At 40.2% G+C, this 23,308-nt stretch overlaps 1 protein-coding gene across 4 annotated transcripts in view; it reads right to left on the bottom strand.

Annotated features, from left to right (window-relative positions):
- Positions 1-6,589: 6,589 nt before the first annotated feature.
- Hipk3 (homeodomain interacting protein kinase 3) overlaps positions 6,590-23,308 on the bottom strand; it is a 75,335-nt gene continuing 58,616 nt past the window's right edge. For 3 of the 4 annotated variants that reach the window (XM_085834606.1, XM_021180708.3, XM_021180715.3), the window contains exons 4-16: positions 21,125-21,244; positions 20,087-20,173; positions 19,167-19,351; positions 17,786-17,942; positions 17,126-17,249; positions 15,016-15,137; positions 14,664-14,791; positions 14,411-14,572; positions 13,625-13,915; positions 13,221-13,361; positions 11,253-11,488; positions 10,828-10,955; positions 6,590-10,418 (exon numbers count right to left, since the gene is read on the bottom strand). In XM_085834606.1, coding sequence (XP_085690732.1) covers positions 9,942-10,418; positions 10,828-10,955; positions 11,253-11,488; positions 13,221-13,361; positions 13,625-13,915; positions 14,411-14,572; positions 14,664-14,791; positions 15,016-15,137; positions 17,126-17,249; positions 17,786-17,942; positions 19,167-19,351; positions 20,087-20,173; positions 21,125-21,244 — 2,358 coding nt within the window. In that variant the 3' untranslated portion in view covers positions 6,590-9,941. The remainder of the gene's footprint in view (positions 10,419-10,827; positions 10,956-11,252; positions 11,489-13,220; positions 13,362-13,624; positions 13,916-14,410; positions 14,573-14,663; positions 14,792-15,015; positions 15,138-17,125; positions 17,250-17,785; positions 17,943-19,166; positions 19,352-20,086; positions 20,174-21,124; positions 21,245-23,308) is intronic. The other variant, XM_021180724.3, reaches the window with a different exon arrangement.

Here is a 23,308-nt window from a genome sequence, read left to right as displayed (position 1 = left end):
AAAGTTGTGTGTACCTACAATTCCAGCACTGGGGGGGGGGGGGGGGCTGGGAGATGGAGAGGGGAGGCAAAATGATGAGTTTCAGGATCAGTGAGAAGGAACCTGACCTAAAACACAGACAGACAGACAACCTGGCATCCTCTTCTGGCCTGTACCTTTACAAGGGCCTGTGCATATCTGCGCACATGCACACATAACTACACTACACACACACACACACACACACACCACACACACACAAGAGAGAGAGACAGAAACAGAGAGGGAGAGGGAGGGGGAGAGGGAGAGAGAGACTGAGACTTGTCTAGCAAAGGACAGTGACAACAGAGGCAGGCACTGGAGTAAAGGTAACTGGACTCAGAGAACCAGTAGCTGATGGTGGGAAGGCTGACACATGTGCTGTGCTGTGTGGATTATTCAGATAAATCTTGGGGACCTGGGAAGGACAAATTCATCAGCATATACAAGCAAACTGGTTCTGTCCAGAAACACGAAGACAGATACTCTATGGAGGAAGCAATCCTGGAGAAATTCAGGTTAGAGGAACTGCTGGACAGTGGAGATAAGCAACAGACGAAGTATGAAATCCAAGACATCACAACTTAGTAAAGAACGTAACAGTTGGCCAAGGACAGAAGAGGTGTTGCATAACGGAGGCGGGATAAGATAAACCACTCTTCACAATGCAGTGTTTTACATATTGCACCACATAAACCTCATCTTCCTCGGCTCATTTCTGTAAATACTCTGACCATGAGAGGGGCCTTTGTAATACCTTCATAAAGGTCAGGGAACCATTTTAATTTTCTTCTATTGATAACCTTGCAGGGATGGCTTGCACTCACCACTTTACACTAATTGGGCTGTACATCCTGTTATCTCCGTGCTCGAGGTTATTTCTGTCTCTACAAAACGAGGTGTGTCTCTTCATGTTCAATGATAGCAGGCAAGTGGCTTGAAATTTGCCAATGGATTGGCAAACACTTGACAGGCTGCCTTCTTGACTGTCTAGAATTAAAAACGTGTTGGAAAACCTGGCATCGGCCTATAATTCCAGCCCTTAGAAGGCTGAAGCCAGAGGAGTATAAATTCGAGACCAGCCTAGGCTACATAGCAAGAACTTAGGTAGGTAGGTGGGCGGGTGGGTGGGTGGGTGGGTGGATGGATGGGTGGATTGAGATAGATTAGATTAGATAGATAGATAGATAGATAGATAGATAGATAGATAGATAGATAGATAGAAAATGATGTTGGAGAAACCATTAATGTAATTTTCACTGAAGTCTCACTATTAGCTGCACACTGTGAACAGGAGAAAATGAGGAAAGCGTGATAGTGCTTGGCCACCATCAAACAGAACATGTTACTAGTGAGATGTCCCAACATGGCTTTGTTGTACTTCAGCCTTATGGGCACAGGAGCGGGGCACAAACACTCACCCACCAACCATACCTGTTCATCAAAAACATCTTAATAAATCAGTTGTGTTAAAGCAGCTATTAATGAAATAGTCATAGCCTGATTTTTTTGTCAAATCATGGCTGGATTATAGTCTTATGCTACATACATATATGAGAGTTTGGCAAAAATGTAACCAACACCCTTTGATTCCATCCTATGAAAACCAATGTGGAATTATAAAATATAAGTACTTGCCTGTGTGCTACCACATTCTCTATATTCATTTCTAGCAACCTGTCGCCCCCCACCCCCTTTCCCTGCAGGTCAGTAAACATTTACTGGACATGGAAGACATAGTCAGGAAATTCTAAAGGGGCAAAACTATGAAACTGCTTTGTTCTGTGTCAACAACTACAGAGTGTCTCTGAGCCTTTTCATACTTCTTGGAAGGAAAGAAAAAAGGTAAAATAGGGAAGTAAAAAGAGATAATCTAGGTTTTGATAGATGATTCATTTCTCCTTCTAAAGCTGCCAAATCCTAGGTTTTATTTCCTTTGCTGGAGACAAAACAGTCTATATACTTCTGATTCTGGCAAGTCTATGTGGTGGGAGAAGGGTGGGTAAATGCATAGATGTCTTCCTTCAATAGACTTGGGGTACTGTCACTTTTAAAAACTATTTGTAAAAGTAAAAAACCTCTCATATTGTACCATATTGTCCCTGGGACACGAGAAGGGTGGGTAAATGCATAGATGTCTTCCTTCAATAGACTTGGGGTACTGTCACTTTTAAAAACTATTTGTAAAAGTAAAAAACCTCTCATATTGTACCATATTGTCCCTGGGACACAAATATATATACTGCCCTTAGTTCTGCTTTGTTGTTTTAGATATTACAGAACAAATGTTTAGCGAACACTTTCTCCCCCTGCTGGCCATTATGTAACATTGCATTTTATTGAAAAGAGTGACCAACTAACTGTTAAACTCTGATGCTCAGACCATCTCAGGCCTGATTAACTTGCTTGGTGTATGCTATGCATTTCTATTGAATTCCTTGCCAGTATTTGTCTTACTGAAAGACTATTAGTCACTGTCCACTGGATCTGCCATGGCCAGTCACTTTCTGACTCTCAGGCCTGAAGTGGACCCTCCACACTATCTGTTGGCTTCATCTTTTTTTGCAAGCCCTCAGCTCTTTGACTTAACAGAGTAAATTAAAGTCCAACCCTTCTTAAAAATCATAATTCAAAAATGACAAGATAAGTCTTCCACTAGCAGTCTTTGGATGAAGACATAGAGCTCTCAGTTCCCCCTGTGCCATGCCTGCCTGGATATTGCCATGCTCCCTCTTTGATGATAATGGACTGAACCTCTGAACCTGTAAGCCAGCCCCAATTAAATGTTGTTTTTTATAAGAAAAAAAAAATGACAAGATAGATTAAATGTAAGCCTCCAAATTCCATTCCACAGCCTTTTCCTACATGTGAGTGTTTGGCCTGCACGTATGCCTGCCCACCACCTGCAATGCAGTGCCTTCAGAAGCAAGAAAAAAGGAGCCTGTTTCCCTGTTGGAGTTCAAGACAGTTGTGAACCACTGCCATGGGGGTGCTGGGAACTGACCTAGGGTCTCTGCAAGAGCAGCCAGTGTTCTTAAAAACTGAACCATCTCTGCAGCCCCAAATTTATTTACTTAGAAAATATTTTAGTACCTACTGCAGGCAGACACAAAGCAAATGCCAAAGGTATAGCATCTACAAGATAAGAATGGGTCAAATCAGAGTTTCCAGTCGGTGAGACATACTGAATCAAAGGAGGGATGGGAGCCATGGTAATGTCTCATAAATACAGGTTAAATAGTGCAGACATTCAACATAAGAAAAAGCATAAGTCAAAATAATAGTATGCATGATATAAAATGCTCAGAAAATTGAGATTTATTCATCTATGCACGAGTGCTCTATCTGTACATGTGCCTGAATGACCGAAGAAGGCATCAGATCCCGTTACAGGTGGTTGCACCATGGGGTGCTGGGAATAGAACTAAGGCCTCCTGGAGGAGGAGCTGCTGCTCTTAACCACTGAGCCATCTCTAATACTACGAAATACACAAAAGTTAATATTGTATTTATAAAGAGGTGTGTCTCATCAGTTAAGGCTTGTGAAGGACCTGGGTTCACTTTCCAGTATCAGTAGCAGCTCACAACCATCAGTGACTGTAGTTCCAAGGGACATGACACCTTCTTCTACCCTTTACAGATACCAGGCATGCACATGGTGCACACACATACATGCATGCAAAACAATCAGATAAATGTAAAAAATAAAAATAAGTAAATCTTTTTAAGGAAAGAAAAGGTGAGTTCTTTGTATTCTCTGTCTCTAATGCTTAGAACAAAACCAATCACTTTGCATTGAGAGTATGGGCACTGAAACATTGGAGGATTATAAATCATGCAAAAAAAAAAACCAAAAAACAAAAAAACAAAACCCCAAAACTTGTTATAAATCTCAAATAGGAAACAGTAGAAACTGGGCTAACAAAATAGCTCATCAGATAAAGGCACTTAGCATATAAACCTGGGGGCCCAAGCCTGGTCCCTGGAGCCAGTGTAGATGTAGGAGAAAGCCAACCACACAAAGCTGTTCTGATTTCCATATGTGCACTGTGGCAAATGCTCTTGTATACAAACACACACACACACACACACACACACCAGTTTTTATTTTTAATTGTCTGCATGTATAGTAACTATTTGAAAACTGTAATTTTTTTGAAGTGTGTTTCTCTGAATTTTCCAGGCATGTGGCAACATGAACAATTTCTATCTCTATGATAGAAAATATATTACTTTTACTTCCTGTGACTATACTTATCATACATAAACCATAGGTCCAATAACATAGGACAATATCACACACAGCACAAAACCTCCCATGACAAGGACCAGAGATTTCATATAAAAGCTAAAACTGCAGGAGAAAGTTCTAAAACTTCACACTCAAGAAATGTCTTAGGGAACACAAAGTAAGAAATGGTGGTAAATTGGGCTTCATCCAAATTCAAACCTTTGGCTCTTCCAAATACTGTGTTAAACTAAAAGGAAGCTGGGTGTGTGGCGCACAGCAGACCAGCCTGGGCTACAGAGAGTTCAAGGTCAGACTGGCTATATAATGTGTCTTTTCTCCAGAAAGGGAAAAGGATACATTACATTCATAATACAAACCTCTCAATCAAAGGCATGCACTGGCCTCCCCTTCTTGTATGGACAGCAATACCATTGTAGAGTCTTCATGCCTGTAGCCTACTCTCCATGGGTCAACCAGAGTCAAATTTTACAAGACATAGATTGGGTTGCATTTGAGCACCTAAAATCTTTTATAGCTTCTTGGTATCTGGAATTAAGTCTACACCCCTTCCTTTGGCTGCATGCCCACCCCCACAGTGGCATTCTGTCTCTCCCCACCCATGCACTGAGCTCTCTGAGTGGTCTTAGAAGTGCATGCAGGGGCTAAGCTTTTTTATTTTTTTAAGATGTATTTATTTATTTAGAAGATTTTATTTATTTTATGTTTGTAAGTACACTGAGGTTGCCTTTAGACACACCAGAAGAGGGCTTCAGATCTCATTACAGACGGTTGTGAGCTACCATGTAGTTGCTGGGATTTGAACTCAGGACCTTCAGAAGAACAGTCAGTGCTCTTACCCTCTGAGCCATCTCTCCAGGCCTGGAGCTAACCTTTTATGCTGTTACCTCCCTGTGTGGCTAGCATTCTACGTACCTCTAATGTCACACTGTTGGCACTGACTTGCTTGGTCTCCCCACCACAGTGCGGTAAGGCAATGGACCTTCTGCTTTGGTCAATGATAAACGCCCAGTACTAGGAACACAGATATGTCGTAGCTATTTTGAATGACTTGTGGTGGACTTATGATGTGCAGGTACTGGATTAAGCATTCACTCAAAGGTATTTCCATGCTGTTATCCTTTATCCCCTACAGAAACAATTCCTATAGTCCTGGACCCACTTACATAGCTCAGTACTCCTTGGTATTCCCTGAAGTTGAGGATCCTTGCACTCTTAGGCCAGTGTCTGAGCCTTACTGACAGTTTTTTGTTGTTGCTGCTGTTTGTTTAAGAACCCAACTTCACAATGACTAAAACAAAAATGGAAAGTTAGAAGACAACTAGAATGCTTACATACCTCAAGTGTTAATTCCGGCATTTTGGAATGCTATGTGGTAGTGTCTAAAGAAGTGAAGCATGCATGTCCCCTACAACCTACTAATTCTATACCTGCATATATATATATGTATGTATGTTGTGTATGCTGCATGTATTCTCCACAAGATGGACAGTAACATTCACAGCCACACTAATCCAAATACCTAAAAGGGCAAACTTACTCAAACCACCATCAACAAAACTGGTTTATGCAAACAAGAATACTATAGAGCCATGAATATAAATTAATTATGTATAATCTGGAAGACTTTCACCAACAAAACGTTGAAAGAAGCAAACACTAAGACAACTCATCTATTTTATACTTCAGTTAAAAGCTTATGGAGAAAGAAATCTGTATTCAGTGGTGTGTTTTGGCTTAGCTCTAGATTTGATCCGAAGCACCAAAAGTCCCTAATCACTGTTCCGCTCTAAGAAATACTCTCCCGCACGTTTGCCTGCAGATCTGTGTCTGAAGTTAAGGACCGGAGAATAAGATGCCATTTGAGAAGTTAACTGGAACTGACTTGGGGCAACCACATTCTTTCAAAGTCCCACGTTGTACTTTTCAAAAACCATGACTTCCCTGTCCTCCACCCATGGATAGCAAACAGAATGCTTCCCTCAAAAATATTTGAGAAAAATCAAATTTTCAAGAAAAACGGCCCACGGTTATGCTGTGGTTTCAGGTGTTTCTGGCACACTGTGCCAGATGACAGTTTGAAAAGAAAGGAGGGAAGCAGACTCGTTGTGGTTGGCCTGGCTCAATCTCAGACGCACACTGGCTGGCAGCCAGACTCTGGGCACAAACAAGTTGTACTGTGTCCTCCTCACCTAACAAAATTCCTAACCCAAGGTGGCTCTGCCTCAAATGAAATGACAACACTGAGGGAACTGGGTAATGACAATCTTTCCCACCACTACCCTTAAGAAGTACTGGAGTGGAAAAAAAGCCAGCAAGCTGTTTGCCGCAATATATATATTTTAATTCAAAGTGAATCAACAGTAATACACCATAAATTCTTATTTTGACACTCACCAAAATAGTCACCTGGAAAACCCGCTTTTTGTGACAAAGTACAGAAGGCTTGGTCACATTTAAATCACTGAGAACTAGAGAGAAATACTATCGCAAACTGTAATAGACATTACATCCATAAAAGTTTCCCCAGTCCTTATTGTAATATTGCACAGTGCAATTGCTACATGGCAAACTAGTGTAGCATAGAAGTCAAAGCAAAAACAAACCAAAGAAAGGAGCCACAAGAGTAAAACTGTTCAACAGTTAATAGTTCAAACTAAGCCATTGAATCTATCATTGGGATCATTAAAATGAATCTTCCTACACCTTGCAGTGTATGATTTAACTTTTACAGAACACAAGCCAAGTTTAAAATCAGCAGTAGAGATATTAAAATGAAAAGGTTTGCTAATAGAGTAACATATTAAATACCCTGAAGGAAAAAAACCTAAATATCAAAATAACTGATTAAAAATTCACTTGCAAATTAGCACACGAATATGTAACTTGGAAATCATGCAGTGTTTTATTTAAGAAAACATTAAAACAAAACTATTAAAATAGTTTTAGAGGGGGTAAAATCCAGGTCCTCTGCCAGGATGCTAAAATTAGACTTCAGGGGGATTTTGAAGTCTTCAATTTTGAAACCTATTAAAAAGCCCATGATTACAGTTAATTAAGAGCGGTACACGCAACAGTGACACGCCTTTAGAGAGCATTACTGTGTATGAACATGTTGGCTGTTACCAGCTACAGTCAATTTAACAAGGCTGCTCAGTCATGAACTTAATACAGAGAGAGCACGCCTAGGCAGCAAGCACAGCTTACTGGGCCACTTTCCTCCCTGTCGTGACACAATCAATCCGTGTCGGCAGCACTGAATCGTTTCCAAGAAGCGAGCAGACGCCTGTTAGACCCTATAGCTCAAATGCGAAGGCCATGGAGGGCAGCAGCTTACTTAGTGACTCCACAGACATGACGTCTGCAAGTTAATCTCAGTCTACTCCGTTTTGTAATGTGTGTTATCTATATTTCTATTATATAAAATGCATAGAATCAATTACTAAAAACGCTGAGACCTGTGGGGGAATCAAGTCCTTCATCTGCAGTGACTAGAAATGTGCTGCTGGTTTTCACTGGATGATCTAATACTGTAATTTTAAAATCAACGTCAGGCACGTTTATGTCGTGGATGATTGTTAAATAAAACACTGCTGTGTCAATGGAGTAAAGAAACATGTATCAGGGTTAGCTTATCGCCAGCGTGTGCGAGAGCTGTACCGGTGGTACACAACCTGCTTAGTAAGGAAATGTGTCAATCCAAAACATTTGGAGGTTTACACTCAAATGTTTTGTACTGTTTATTCCAGTAAATGCTGTAAGATTATATTCCAGACTTTGAAGGAAAAAAAAAGTTAAGTCAAGCCTGCAAGATACAGCTTTCTCACGTGTCTACAATGCCAGTATGAAAATAAAAAAATTAAGTTACATTGATACATCCAAGTTTTTATATGCAGTGATGAGCACAAACATTAATAGAGATAAAATACTGATGCAATAACACACCCCAAAATAACATAGGCAACTGTTTCCATCATTTACAATACAGTAGTTACAATGACACTCCAAACAGAAAAGCAAAGTAAAAAAAAAATCAAAACCCCAGCTTCTATCTTGTGTAATTAGACTTATACAGAAATTAGAAAGCTAAATAACAACTAGTTAATCACCTAATTTCACAGCTATCTGAAGTGGCAATCGTTATATAGCAGCTTATCTATGATACATTCAAGATAAATGATACAATTTATTACTTGCCTGTAAGCTAAAACACAGCCTTGGTTTAATACCTTTCCTTAAATTCCACCTCTACACTACAGTATACTTGAGGTCTATGCAAAAAGTAGCTACCTTTTATATAAGAAATGGATGATTAAGTCTTTGGTGCTGTAAAAGCAACTTCATTTAAACATCACCACCATCACCACCAAGGGGAGAGGGGAGGGAAAACCCAGTACACACTTCCTAAGAGAAAAGCATGTAATTTCTGTCCCTGACGGAATGTATTAAATAAGCAAACACCACCAACAAGCAAAAACGAGTACTACAATGTAAAAATACTTAAAAATAACCAAAAACCAAAAACCTTCTCACATGCATAAATGAAAAATTGCACACAAAGAGCTCACATCTTTTCAAGCTTCAACAGTAAATATTCTGCTACTATGTGTTAAATACTGCACGGTCTGCCCAAGCAAGAAGGGAGCCATCATGAGTCGATGAGCACTTGCATTGCCTCCCATTATCTACTCAAGTCATGCCTACTGCACCTCTAAACATTTTATCAAGTCCAATTATACAGCAAACACTCCCAAAATAAACTTAGGTTGTATTGCAGTTTCACTTAATAGTATATAAAATGCTGTGCTGTGACAGATATCAACTATCCATTAGTTACTGAATCAAGTTTTCTTAAGCACTACTAACTGCTTGCTTTTCTTGAAGCTAGATCATTCTGAAAAAAAAAAAAAATCAGACAGCAGAATTCAGCTATAGCAAACATGCTGCCCTCTTAATAAGGAAAAAGCAGCTACTATCTGAAATCATACCACACAAAACCAAAAGGAACATTACTCTACTGAAAGGAAAGGAAAGAGCAGGTCTGAATTATAAGTGCTGCAGTCCAACATTTACAGATAGGTAATAACTTCAACAACCTCAAATATTTAAGGCACTATGTGTGGGAACGGTTACAATGCAGCTGAGAGTATTACAACAACATTAAGAGCCAAGTCTAGGCAACGTTTTGCCCATGCAAAAGACACATGCAAATGTAAAGAACAATAGCTCAGTTGCTTAGTTTAAGTGCCCCAACACGTACACACTAAGACACAGACGACACAACTCACTCATTGCTGTGATTCTGACACAGTGCATCTGTTGCTCTAAGTCTACACACAGAATGGCTTCCCAAATGTGGACGTGTCTTGCACTAGTTAGAAGGCAATTTTATAAAAAATAGCAGGAGCAAAACTGGACGTTTGCTCCCATAAGTCACCTGTCTATAGAGTTACTACGTAAGAAGATACATGACCAAAGACAAGTTATACCAAATGTGCAAAACACATTAAAAGTGAGTTTTTTTAAAGCTCAAAGTTGTTTAAATTGCACCCAAGTCTACATGATTCAAAAATAATTTTCTTGTGCCATGGCTAATATTTATTAAATACCATGTTTTTATTCTTAATCAAACGTTTGTATCATTGAGCTTCCTCAATAGACTGCTTTTGAGTTTTCACATATATGGATACTGGCTGAGTTTTGTTGGACTCAATGGAAATCCAGTATACGCAGGTGATGCTGCAATGTAAGAATGTGGAGGGAAGATTGGTTTGTACTGAGTCTGATGAATGGTTGGGGATGGTAACAGGCGGGGGTTTATGCCCACTGGGACTTGGTGAACTATGCCACTGGGATGGGAGATATTGTAGGTTGGATGCTGTAACATAGGTCTTGAGGTACACGGAGAGGCTAGGAGGTGGGCCACGGGTGCAGCACTACTAAGGGTGGCTGATGATGGGTATGGAAGCAGAGTAGGCTGTCCTCCGAGGTGCGTACTTCCAGCCAGATGGGCATGTACTGCTGTGTGGTTAGGACTTCCATGAGAAAGCGTGAATGGATTACTGGTAACACTAGTAGGAATATATGCTTGCTGTCTTCGATGCCCAAAGTTTCCATTCCATTCTTGATGCCCAGTTCCGAAATGCTGAACCTAATCACAAAGAAAACCATGACTGAACAGCAGCACATTTTGTAAGATTAAAGTAAAGACGAGAGGGCTGTGACCGGCAGCTCACACCGGGTCTCAGTCTCATTACTACGGAAAAGAAAGCACACTAACATCATCATATTTCTTACAAATTGTTACCATAGCCACTACCAGCTAGCACTATTACCCCAGTTATTAATCCCTACAATTTATATAGCATTTTTGCAAAGCTAACATTCACATACAATTTTGTTAAATTCCAAAACAATCCCGTAATTTTCCCCATTATCTCTGCTCAAACTTCACACATACCACACACATACACAAAATTAAAAACTAAAATATTAAAGTAAAAGAAACTAAACTGCTGAGGGTAAATCCCAAGTGCTCCCAAGCAGGCATAGGAACACACCTGGCTCAGGTTCAAATGCTGCTGCGGGAATGCTGCTGCGGGCTTCTGTTGACGAGCGCCCGAGGCAGGAGGCTGGTGCAGCTTTCCGGGGGCGGGCTGGCCTTTTCTCAAGGGCTCGCATGTAGAATCTGGCGACAACAACCACCACACATACACAGAGTTACAGAGTTGTGGTTTCTGCTTTTCTAATAAAAATAAGATATGTGCTCACAGATGTTACACAACAATGATTGAAGAACCTACTTTTTTAATTTAAAGAGAAAGTCAAAGCCTCCAAACATTAGATAACTTTTGAAGAGTTTTGTTTTTCCTGTGTAATAGATATGACAAGGTCAAGATGGAAGTTCAAAGATGACTTTTGACAATGCTGGTCTCCTGTGTTCTCAAATTCAGACCTCTAAGGCCAAACAGAGAAGTAAGTTTACCCGTGTTTGCCATGTGCTCGTCGACACTCAGTCCACTTTCTATCCCCACTGGTGGCTCCACAGCAGTGCCAACAGCTGGCTTGGCTTCTGGGCCAGCACAGGTCCCCAGCTCTGTGTTGTGATGAGCATCCTCCACAAAACTGTTCTCTGCAAATGGACTGTCGTGCCCCGAGGAGTCTGATGTTGGAGAGCCATCCACAGTCTCACACCCACTTTCTTGTTCATCATCTGACATACTGTAAGAAAACATTTTTATAATTTCCACAATTAATTCTAATGTCAATCAGTAGTCTTCAGCACACTAATGAGATGTACATTTTGTTCTTGGACAATTTTTTCCCACAGAATTTCCAGACTCTATCTATTCAGACTGATAAACTAAATTCCACTTCAGAAATACCCTTTTAAACTATTTCTGAAGTTTTAAACTATAATAGTTGATAAAGTTCTTCTTTATTAAATCTTCAAGACAGTAAGTCCTGTTCTAGGGGCTAGGAACATATCTCAACTGGCAAAATGCTTGCTGTGCAAATATGAAAGCCTGAGTCTGGATCCTAGCACCCACATTAAAAGCCTGTGCCTAGCAATGTGCAGATCTAATCCAAACACTGGGGAGGCAGAGACATGAGGAACCCTGGAGCTCTGCTGGCCACTAGTCTAGCAAATGAGTGAGTTCTAGGTTCAGTGAGAGATCCAAAAATATGGTGGAGAGGAACTGAAGAAGACACCCATCAAAGCACCCACGTGCCTTGAGTCTCCAGAGGCGCACGCACAAATGTCTGTACATATATAAATACATATACATAAAAAACAAACAAAGTATTATTCTATATATTTAGATGATACGTTCAAACACATGAACTTTTGTATTTCAGATCCAGCTGAAGGAGCAGGACCTGTATCCTCCTGAGGAGTGACCAACCTGTAGCCACCCAAGAATCCTGAACCCTATTCTTCTCATCATCTCAGCCCTCAGGAGACCTCTCTCCCTGATTTTCCATATTATTGCCTGTTTTAATCATTCAGTCCAGTCTTAATCATTTGAGGCATCTATCTTTAAATGTAGACTTTCTTTTTACTCTCACACCTTCATGCCTATATTCATGGTTAGGGCCATGTTATGTATAATTTGTGTATGTATCAACTTCTAAGAGACACATAGGAAGAGACAGTAGAACATATTTATGTCTCTGCAGAGCTTGGGCCAGTAAATACTCCAACCACAGGTACTGACTAAAAGAAAGGTATAAACTGACTCTAAAATCCTTTTCAAATATTGTCACCAGTTTTTATAATATAAAATCAAATGTACTTCATAAAAATTGTTGTGACTTATCTCTCAATATGTTAGCACATTATGATGGTTAGGAAACACTATTTTAGACACTACATGTTCCCACAAAGCAATACCAAACCCAAAAGATGCAGACAATTCAGTTACCAATGGTAGAGATTAAAGTCAGAGTGGCTACTCTCTAGGTAGGGGGCCACTGGTTACTTCATAATGAAAAAATATTATTAGGACTTTTAAAAAAAGGGGGTGTGTTTGTTTGTTTGTTTGTTTGTTTGTTTGAGATAGGGTCTTACTATGTAGCCCTGGAAGACTTTGATCTCACAGAGATCACCTGCCTCCTTTTTAAAGGAGTGTGCCACCACAGATCGGAGCTTTATTTATTTATTTATTTATTTATTTATTTATTTATTTATTTGATTTTTTTCCGGTTTTCACTTTGTAGACCAGGCTGGCCTCAAACTCAGAAATCCGCCTGCCTCTGCCTCCCAAGTGCTGGGATTAAAGGCGTGTGCCATTATAACTAAAAAGACAAGCTGACCAAATGCATACTGTTCAAAACCTGCATGCAAAAGAGCAATCACTGTAGTGAATGGCAGACACTACTTTACACACGACAGAAGACATCGGTTTTTAGCAGACTTGACATTTATGACGTGTCTATTAAAGTTCTTTACCTGTTCGGTCTCTTGCAAGGGGACGGGCTGGACTGTCCTGAGGAGCTGGTGCTCAGAGTGCTATCAGGACTGCTGAGTGAGCACATCCGATCAATATTCAAAGTGCTTTGGCAAGCTTCACAATCGAGGCTACCTTTACACCTAGTGATGATGGAAGGGAAAGAAACACGGGTCAAAGTGAGAGGACATTCTCAAGCCAGCCCAATACTACGGTGCATACAGGCAGTTAACAGTTCAGAATCAGCTACGCCCAGCCCAAACATACAGCTTATAAATTCAGATTTAAAAAAGGCTACAATTATATCTACTCCAGGGACACTGCAAAGAGCATAGCACAGAAGTTGGGTTTCTGCGCTTGGGAAGCTGCTAGCATTGTCTGTGAGGACTGTGCATCTGGCACTCACTCTCGGAGTGAAGGTCTGGGTGAAGTCTCTTCATCATCGCTGTCACTGCTAATGGTGATCACACTCACAGCAGGACTCGGGGAGTCGGCGATGATGATGGTTTGCCGCTGTTTGTCTGAGACTGAAGAATCCTGTCTGACAGACGCTTCACGGCAAGTTCTGGCCTCTCCTTCTGAGGTATGATTGTCCTGTGTGTCTACACAATTTACTTCTTCAACCTCTTTCCCACTGATTATCTTTGGAGAAATAAATGCTGAATGTGGGATATTGGTGTTCTGCAATGAATTACTCCTGCAACCAAAGAAATAATTTGTAATCTCTATAGTCACAATAGAGAAATCATATTTCTTGAAAATATTCTGTCAAACCAAACTGCAAACTTTCACTTGGTCCATGGATTTAACACACTGATATATCAAGAGTTCTGTGGATTATAAAATGTTCTCTCTGAAACACTGCTGTGGTTTGCATTGACATGCTTTTGCTGTATATCGGTATCCGAATGAATGTCTACAGTTGCTATATTACAGTAGATAAGAAATCCTAAGACGAAAGGTCAATAAAGTCAGTCTTACCAACAGAAAGCATTTAGTGCCTCTCCTCTTGGCTCCCATTCCATTAGTTTTACCAAAATACCTCTGAGAAATTGAGAAGGGAGCCAGCTTAGTGTTTGTGTCGGAGCTATAAAAAGGGCCATTTTTTAACACAACTGAGTGACCCTTTGGTGTACATACAAATTTTATTTTAAAATCTAATTTCAAAATGCAGATGAAAGTGAATACCAACCTGTTCTGGCACAGCTTATTTTTCTTGGTAGTGGCAGGCTGAGGCCAGACAACATGTGCAATGCCCACGCTGATAGGCTGGGGGGCTGACAATGTGATCTGGTTGGTTAGAAGAGGCGGTGGCATCACCGAGTTGTAATGATTGCTGTGTGGAATCATTTTCCTACGGAGCAAGTTTAAAAAATTGAATCTCCTTTTTACTGGGATCTGTTTTGCATATTATTCATAGAAAAGTTCCTCTGTTTTGGACTTACCCCCAGTCTCCAAGCCTCTGTGAACCAGCCATGCCTTCAGAAGTTAGTGTTGCGGCAGCAGGAGCCATGGGTGTTACCTGCTGCCAGGCAGGTATTAGCATCTGCTGTGTTCGACCAGACCAGGTCTGCTGCATCAAAAAAAAAAAAAAAAAAAAAGCCCAAAGTTACAAATACTACACCCCGAATTCAAAGCAGTTGCTCGTAACTACAAAAGCTAAAGGCCACAGCCTGCAAGAAAGGACTAAACCCTCCACCAGACCCTTCCATTGCTTCCAGAAGAACCGCTGACATGTGACTTGTATTTATGTTAAAGGAGGAGAGCACAAATGTAAAAGAGTAAAATGTGACCAACCTGTGAAAGGACTCCAGGTCGGATCTGCAGAGGCTGCACTGCTGGGGCCTGAGTTACAAGCGGAACTGTATTGTCTACCCTTATGGAATAACTGGTGGGTTTACCATGTGCTGCAGGAATACCTAGGAAATACAACAGTCATCCAATAGGAGAAAAAATTATCTTGCATAACTTAAAAAATTATTTTAAATGTATGAATGGTTTAAATATTGATTCAGATTACGTTCATTTCTACATAAGGATAATTAACAAAGTAATCTATTAATAAAGGTATTTCCTATCTTGTGATATTTTGTCTCAAATACTGATGTCAAAATACTCCATCCTTTCTAAAGAGTGTGCCAAGCATTTCTCTATGCCAAGCATTTCTCTATATCTTCTCTATTCCCTTCCCTTCACCTTTTTGGTCAAATTCAATAGTTGATTAAGATCAAAACTTTTATAGTGCAGTTAAGAAAAATAATTGATTAGAATTGCTTTAATATTTGAAGAGTTGGGTGTGGTGGAACACCTCTGAAATCCCAGCACTGTGTGGTGGAGGCAGTGGGACTTCCAAGTTTAAGGCTGTCCTGGGCTATGCAAAGCCACACATTGTCTCCAAATTCAAAAGCAAATCAAACAGACAAACAAAAGAACCAGTACTTAAGAGTTTCTAGAGATGCTAAGATCATGTCTAGGGCAGACACTACATTTAAGCCATTAATATATTTACTAACAAATGCACAAAGTTATTCTTTAACAATTGTAAGCCAAATTAAAAAAAAAAAAAAGTCCTGTCATACTGAAATTTATCTCCTGTCTCTTACTTCATGCTTTATATAGAAGATAGGCTCTGAAAAGCACTGCTGTTCCATATCTGCATAAAATACACTGCAGTTCAGGTGGGAAGCCCTGTCACTGTCTTGACACAGGAGCAAGAGTCTGTCAGAACCAAAGAATTTACTTGCCAACAGAGACTATAAGAATACCTAAGCAAGAAATCATAAAGTATACAGCTCACGTCCATGATACATGTACAGTTAAAAACAAGCAAATGTGCAGAGCGGTGGTGGTGCACACCTACAGTCCAGCACTCAGGAGGAGGGGCAGGAGGTCTACAGAGCAAGTTCCCAGACAGCCAGGTACATAGAGAAACCTCATCTCAAAAACAGCAAACAAAAAAGAAAACAAACACAACAGTATTTCTAAGCATGCTAGCATCTTATGATGTAAGCATTTTTATTACCAGAAAGTTGTTACTTTTAAAAATGTGTTGTGTATAAATATGTATATGTAAATATGTATATGTAAATATGTGATATCGCACAGTAGTATGTCATGTGACAACACTTCTGACAGTGTTCTCTTAAGACTGTACTACTGGAGCTATGGATGTGGTTCTATGATAGAGAACTTGCCTAGCATTTATGCACAGAGCCCTGAGTTCAATCCAAGGGGTTCAGGATTAGAGGTTAATATACTCCTGATTTCACAATAATACACTCTGATTTCACAATAAACCTATCATTTCTCAGCATTTATCTACCTTTAAGGAGTCATGACTCTCTATGACTGTCCTGAAAGGAAAGCTACATGAAAGGATAGCCAGCGAACACTGCCTCACATTCATCTGCTATTAGTCATCAATATAATTCTTGGTGCTTTGTGTGGGAAATGTTAAAATAAAACACTAAAAAATTATTCAATATTAACACAAAATAAAATTTTCAAATAACCATCTGAATCAACAAATCAGAGCTTGGAATGACCATGATGTCACCTATGCAGTCCACCTTCCTTTACAAATGCTACAGAAGGCACAGCCTCAAGTGGAATTCTGACCAGCAAGATCACAAGTGCAGTTCCAGGTCACCGGACTGAACCACATCAAGTATTTTCATGAAAACCGAAAAGCACTGTGGCAAAGCTCAACACAGGCACTTGGGGCCGTATCCACAATCACCCTGTTGCTTTGAGGTGGGAAAGCCAGCAGGGTGTGGTGGAGTGTGACTTTAATCCCAGCACTCTGGATGCAGAAGAAGATGGTGATCGAGTACCAGCCTCAGCCTGAGCTGCAGAGTGAGAACTATAATGAAGAAATGTCCACATTCTATCCGAAATGAGAACATACCTTGGATAGCTGGGGGACAGATAATCAGGGTCTGATGAAAAGCATCTCCACAACCGAACTGTGCAGTCCCCGCCTGCAGAGGTATGCCATGGTGCACAACAGAGTGAGCAGATGTGGTTAACGCCTGAAACAGTCAATTCACTTCTCATTACAATTGCAGGGCCAATAGCTACAAATACACAGTAGATCTACACATACTTTTGTTTTTTCATGGGCATTGTGTTTTCCCTAGGTGTATGTCTGTGAGAGGGAGTCATATCCTCTGGAACTGGAGATAAAGACAGGTGTGAGCTGCTGTGTGGGTACTGGGACTTGAACCTGGGTCCTCTGGAAGAGCAGCCAGTGCTCTTAGCCACTGAGACATCTCTCCAGTGGCTCTTAAAAAAAAAAAATCACAATACTGCAGTAAAAATTAACCCAGAAAATAAAACAAAAAGCAGATTTATCAACTTAAATTGTGTTTACAGAACTCTATTTTTAATAAGCACTGTGGCCCTAACAGCAGAGTAAAGAATTTGAGAGCAAAGGTTCATCTTCCTTGGTTAATCGGACACAGCAGCCACAGTGTCCTTGCTACAGTGTTATTCAGATGATGCTCACACCTCAAAGCAGAGTGACCAATGATAACACCTTTCATACAGTATTAACTGCAACTCTCACCTGACTTCTTAGTGTCCCGACTTTAGTAAAGTTTGCTGCTAGAGCAGCAGTGCCATTTGATGCGACTGGTCGTAAGAGTGACATTTTACTGTGGTTATTTGTTTCACATGAACTTGGAGACTTACAAATATCCATGATATGAAAACAGGACTTTACACTGAAAAAAAAAATCAGAAAATACTGTAACATTATTTAAAATGTTTAGGATTAATGTACACTAACAGATTAAAATTGTATGGAAAAGAATAAATTCTCCAATTTGTACTTTATTTTGTATACTTTTTCTAATGGTGATTTCTACAAGAAGAATATCAAAGCAAATATATATTATGGTGGTAAAAATTTAAGAGACCAAAGCAGTGTTAAACACTTTTTGATTAGCACACGATAATTTAATAATCTCTACCATATATAATTTCTCCTAAAATTCAATACACAAATCACTAAATTAATGGTACCAAGAATGTCATTATGATGTTATTTTCAAACTGATTATTTATGGAAATTCATAGAATATCTGCAGTGTTTAAGAGAGATATACCTGGGTCTTATAAAAAAATACTAATATAAGGACATTTCACAATAATGAATATTGATTCATTCACATAATAATTTTCTTTACTATTTTTAAAACAGTAAATAGGTTGCTTTAGGTTGTGAGGGAGTGTCTATCGGTGTTAAAGTGGTAGGCTTTGCTGTGGCATTCACACATATGAACGACCCACTACACTACACTCTTCTCCCTCCCCTGCCCCGACTCCCCTCCCACTCCCCTCTGGCTGGTCCACAGGCTTTTCTTCTGCTCTGGTCTCACATGATTCTATTACATTTGCCAACCCAGAAAGACCAGGTCTGGGAGACAAACCTCACAAGTTTTGCTTAAGGTTGCTGACAAGGCCTGCAGGATGTGAGCGCACCTGCTTCCTTGCTAACCCATCAAATCCTTTGCTTCTACAATTCCAGGGAGCAAAAGAAGGGGCAAAGAAATCAGAAGATATATTAGAAAACCAGACAACAGAGCTACAGGTCTCAAAGAAGACAGAACCTTAAAGGGGTTGGGGGACAGAGCTGGGAACTAAGGGTGAGCCTCCACATTCTTTTCATCACTCACTGTTCCAGCAGGAACACCTTGTTATACAGAGGAACTCCTTGCTCCCTCACTCTCTTTAACAGTGTGATACTTGGGAGTCAAGAGGTGGGCTGGCCTCCCTGTCTGTGTTCTAATTCTCTAACTCTACTCTGCCACTTACCAGTCTATGCAACCTCAGCCGAGTTAGCTCAATCTCTTTAGACTTGCTTGATTGAGATATAGTGAAGACCCTGATTTTATTACACCTACCATTATTTTAAAAACTCTATAAAAGATTATAAAGTGACATACTGGTTGCTGTGAGGAAAATCTAGTAGATGCTTCATATTAACGAATGGGTGGTTCAGAGTCTCAATTGGAGTAATTCTTAAATCTGCATCAATCAGCAACATTTTCTTCAACAGACTAACAAATTCTCTTCTATCAGCTTTCTCAGCCAAGAGATCACTTCCTTCCAAGTCCATCACTGTGTTCACCTATAATAGCAAAGTTTGAAGCCATCAAATAAAATAAGCCATAGAAAGAAAGAAGGGCCTGTTAAAATTTCACATCTTAAAAAAAACAAAAAACAAAACAGTGAACTACAGTCATTTGAAACAAAAAGAACTGAAATTCACAAATCTACAAATCTTCTGAAGTATGTGTGTGTAACTGTGTTAAGTATGTGTGTGTGTGTGTCTGTCTGTCTGTCTGTCCCTGTATGACTGTTTATATGTACCTATCGCTATGCAAATGGATCTGTCTCTGATCATCTTGTGTTGAATGTGTTGCCTGTGAGTGTGTGTGTGTGTGTGTGTGCGTTCCAGCATGTGGACCTCTTTCCTTCCACTCTGCATGTGTTCTGGGAACAGCACTAAGGTCGCCAGGCTTACACGGCCAATGTTCCTTTCCCATGGAGCCGTCTCACCAGCCCAAATGTTTACTAAACACATAACTACTACTACCAAGGCAAGAAAAGAAGTCTTCCTGTTGGTTTTCCTCTTGAAGACCAAAAAAAGAAAGAAAGAGGAAAAAAAAGAAAAAGAAAAACCTCTTTAGAAAAGGACAGCACCGGCAACAAATATAATTTAGCCTGTGAAAGTTTGAAAAAATTGAGTTAATTCTGTTTGAAACACTTAAAAAGTAAGACTTAGGAATGACCAAGGTGTTTTGGGTCCTTGGCACTCAAAGATCATCTTCAGTACAAAGGTACATGTGGCTTCAATACTCACATGCACTATATCGTCCAGACTGTTGAATATGTACTTTCTGGCCTCTTTAGACTTCATTCCTGTCTCTGCCTCATGCTCTTCCAGTGTCTTATTACATACAAAGAGAAAATAACATATTATTACTCACCATATCCCTATTTCTAGTCCTTCATGCCTGACACATTTAGCCTAATACCAGGTATAGTAGTTTCAAAAGAGTAACAAGCAAAAATGTATTTTATAATACAAATAAATTAATAAATATGAAGCCAGGAATAGTGTGCACTCATGTAAGGCCAGCACACAGGAGGCTGAGATAAGAGGGTCAAATTAGAGGTCAGCCTGGGCTCCACAGTGAATCCCTGTTGCTCTGGTTAGTTTGTCAACTTCATACATGCTAGAATCATCTTACAAGAGGAAACTTCAGTTGAGAAAATAACTCTATGAGATGGTCTGTAAGCAAGTCTGTAAGTCTGTAAGTCTAATGACTGATGTGGGAGGCCCACCTCATTGGTGTAGTACCACACCTGGGCATGCAGTCCGAGGTGGTACAAGAAAGCAAGTAGTGAAGCTGGAGACAGTTCAGTGGCCAAGAACACTTGCTGTTACAGAGGATAAAGGTTCTGTTTCCCAGAATCTGCATGGTAGCTAACAAGCATCTCTAACTCCAGTTCCAGAATATCTGACACCCTCTTTTCGCTTCTGAGGGTACCAAGCACACATGTGGTGCACATATAAACATGCAAGCAAAACACACATAAAAGTTAAAATAATCTAAAACATCATTTGTTTTTTGAAAGATTTTTTTTTATTTTAATGTATATGAGTGCACTGTCATCATGCACACCTGGAGAGGGCATCGGACCCCACTACAGATGGCTGTGAGCCACCACATGGTTGCTGGGAACTGAACTCAGGACCTCTGGGAGAGCAGCCAGTGCTCTTAACCGCTGAACCATCTATCTCTCCAGCCCATAAACACTTTTTAAGGTATAAAAGGCATTGTCCATAAGAGGCATCTTAGAAAACTGTTTAATAAATATATTTTTAGTGAATTACCTTTAACCTCCAACCAGAATGAGACATATCTGTTTCTCTGCAAAAAAATCTTGTGGATTTTGTACCCACATTCAACAATTGTTCTCCTGGTAAACCTTGAGTCTGAGAAATGTATCGGATCTGAAAAATAATTTAAAAACAAATTTATTCTTTTGTATGACAGGCATTAATTGAACATTTTATCAGCAACTATATGATACCATCTATGCCCTCAATAAATTCATATAAGGAAGGAATATGCAGTGTTTTAAGTCTAAAATAAATGTAGTCAGCATTGCCTGAGAAACACTTGATGCACAGTATATGTAAATTATTAATGTAGCGTAAAATATTAAGGTTCTATATAAATCAAGAGAGGAAACCAACATGTTCAAAGCCTAGAAGAACAGAGATTCACTAAGGAAGAACTGACAAGAGATAACATGACCTTTGGGGGTAAGGGGAAACAATACTGGGGTTTGAACCTATGGCCTCATACATGGCAGGCAAGTGCTCTACCACTGAGCTATTCCCAGACAATAACTTAGTAGGAGGGAAAGAGAGGGATTTGAATTGATAGCGAGTTATTTTGGGGAAGTACTGACAGTGCTGTGGTGACCTATGTGACAAAGTGACAAGGTTACAGATGCATCCTCCCAAGGGACACCTCGAACCCCCTAGGTGCAGGGCCTCTCAACTTCATCTGGAATACCTGTCCTAGGTGTCACATGCACTCTTCCTTTAGTTCTGGGCTCTAATATCACCTTATTCATTATGCCTTCCAAGCCAGTAAGCAAGAGTTAACTCTTTCCCAGCAACCCCCATTCCCCCAGCTAGATGTTTTCCCCATCATGCTTTTCACCATCTGGTATACTAGACTTTTCCTTTCCATCTTCTTACTCCACTATGCAATTCCCAACATCCATGACAGTGCCTGGTACACATTATTAGATAGTGGTTCTCACACTCCATGACTAGTCAGTATAAAAGGAGGGCATGGGCTTTAAAGGGGGGAATGTAACTTAGGACCCAAAGGAGTCCTCCACCTTCTTTCTTTCCAGTTTAATCTTATGTTCTGCTTTACTAAGTCGTCCATCTGTTCCTTCACCTTCTAGTTCTTTTCTCTATTAACTCCTTCCTCACAGATTTCATTATCTTCTAGCCTCAAAAATAGACATAAAAAACGTGCCTCTTTGCTGCTTTTAAGCAGGCCTTTCCTTGCTTTCTTTTTGTGTACAGTTGGAGGTGAGTGTTGCTAGGTAGTTCACACTAGCCTCAAGTGCAAAGGCCACCCCGCCTTAGCCCCTGGAGGGCTGCAACTGTATGTCACCACACCTGGCTTCATTTTCCTTTCACACCAGTGGCTCCTGGCCTGTTACTTAAATTGTGTTCATTCTTTTGACCATGGTGGTACATGCCTTTGATCCCAGCATTTGGGAGGCAGTGGCAGGTAGATCTTTTTGAGTTCAAGTCTAGCCTGGTCTAACAGAGTGAGCTCCAGGATAGCCAAGACTATACAGAGAAAAACAAAAGACTTCTGTTATTAAAGCCTTTATAAATAACAAAAGCAAAACAGAAAATAAGGACTATTTTGCTAGTCACAGTCGTTTACACTCAGCACTTGGAAGGCTGAAGTAGCCTCAGATGCCTCTAGGGTGGGGTGGGAATTACACAATAAAAATCCTGAAAGATAGAATGCTACCATTTCAGGACAAAATGATACAGTAGCATGGATGGCTCCTTCCCTGGAATCCAAATCTTAGGACAGGACAGCAGGGTTGACTGGGGCACTGGAGAAACTACTGCAAACTGAGAAAAGCCCTTCTCCCCAGGGGCTAGACTGACACCATCAGCTTGAGACTGCAGCCCAGAAGGTGGCCGTTACAAAAAGGGGCAACAGTATAGAGCAGGTTTGCTTATACTCTTTAACTTTTAAATCCTTTCTCAAGGTTGCTTTGGGAGTATCATTACCCTTTAAGCATGTGTAAGCGAAATACTATTAATTTTAATGGCTTCTGAAGACAGACTGTCTGTGTTAGTTTAATTTTTGATGTTTTAAGATGTGTCTCTCTGTGTGGTGTGTTGCATGCATGCTTGTTTAAATGAGTGCGGGAGCCTATATGGTATGAGGACAGTCACGTTCATGTATGTTTCCAGATGTGTAATGAACCAAAGATAAAGTTGCTCTCCACTTATTCACTGAGG

The sequence above is a fragment of the Mus caroli genome, unplaced genomic scaffold (genome assembly GCF_978045245.1).
Source record: "Mus caroli unplaced genomic scaffold, Mus_caroli_1 scaffold_2, whole genome shotgun sequence".
NCBI classification, from domain to species: Eukaryota; Metazoa; Chordata; class Mammalia; order Rodentia; family Muridae; genus Mus; species Mus caroli.
This window is presented reverse-complemented; position numbering and strand designations above follow the sequence as displayed.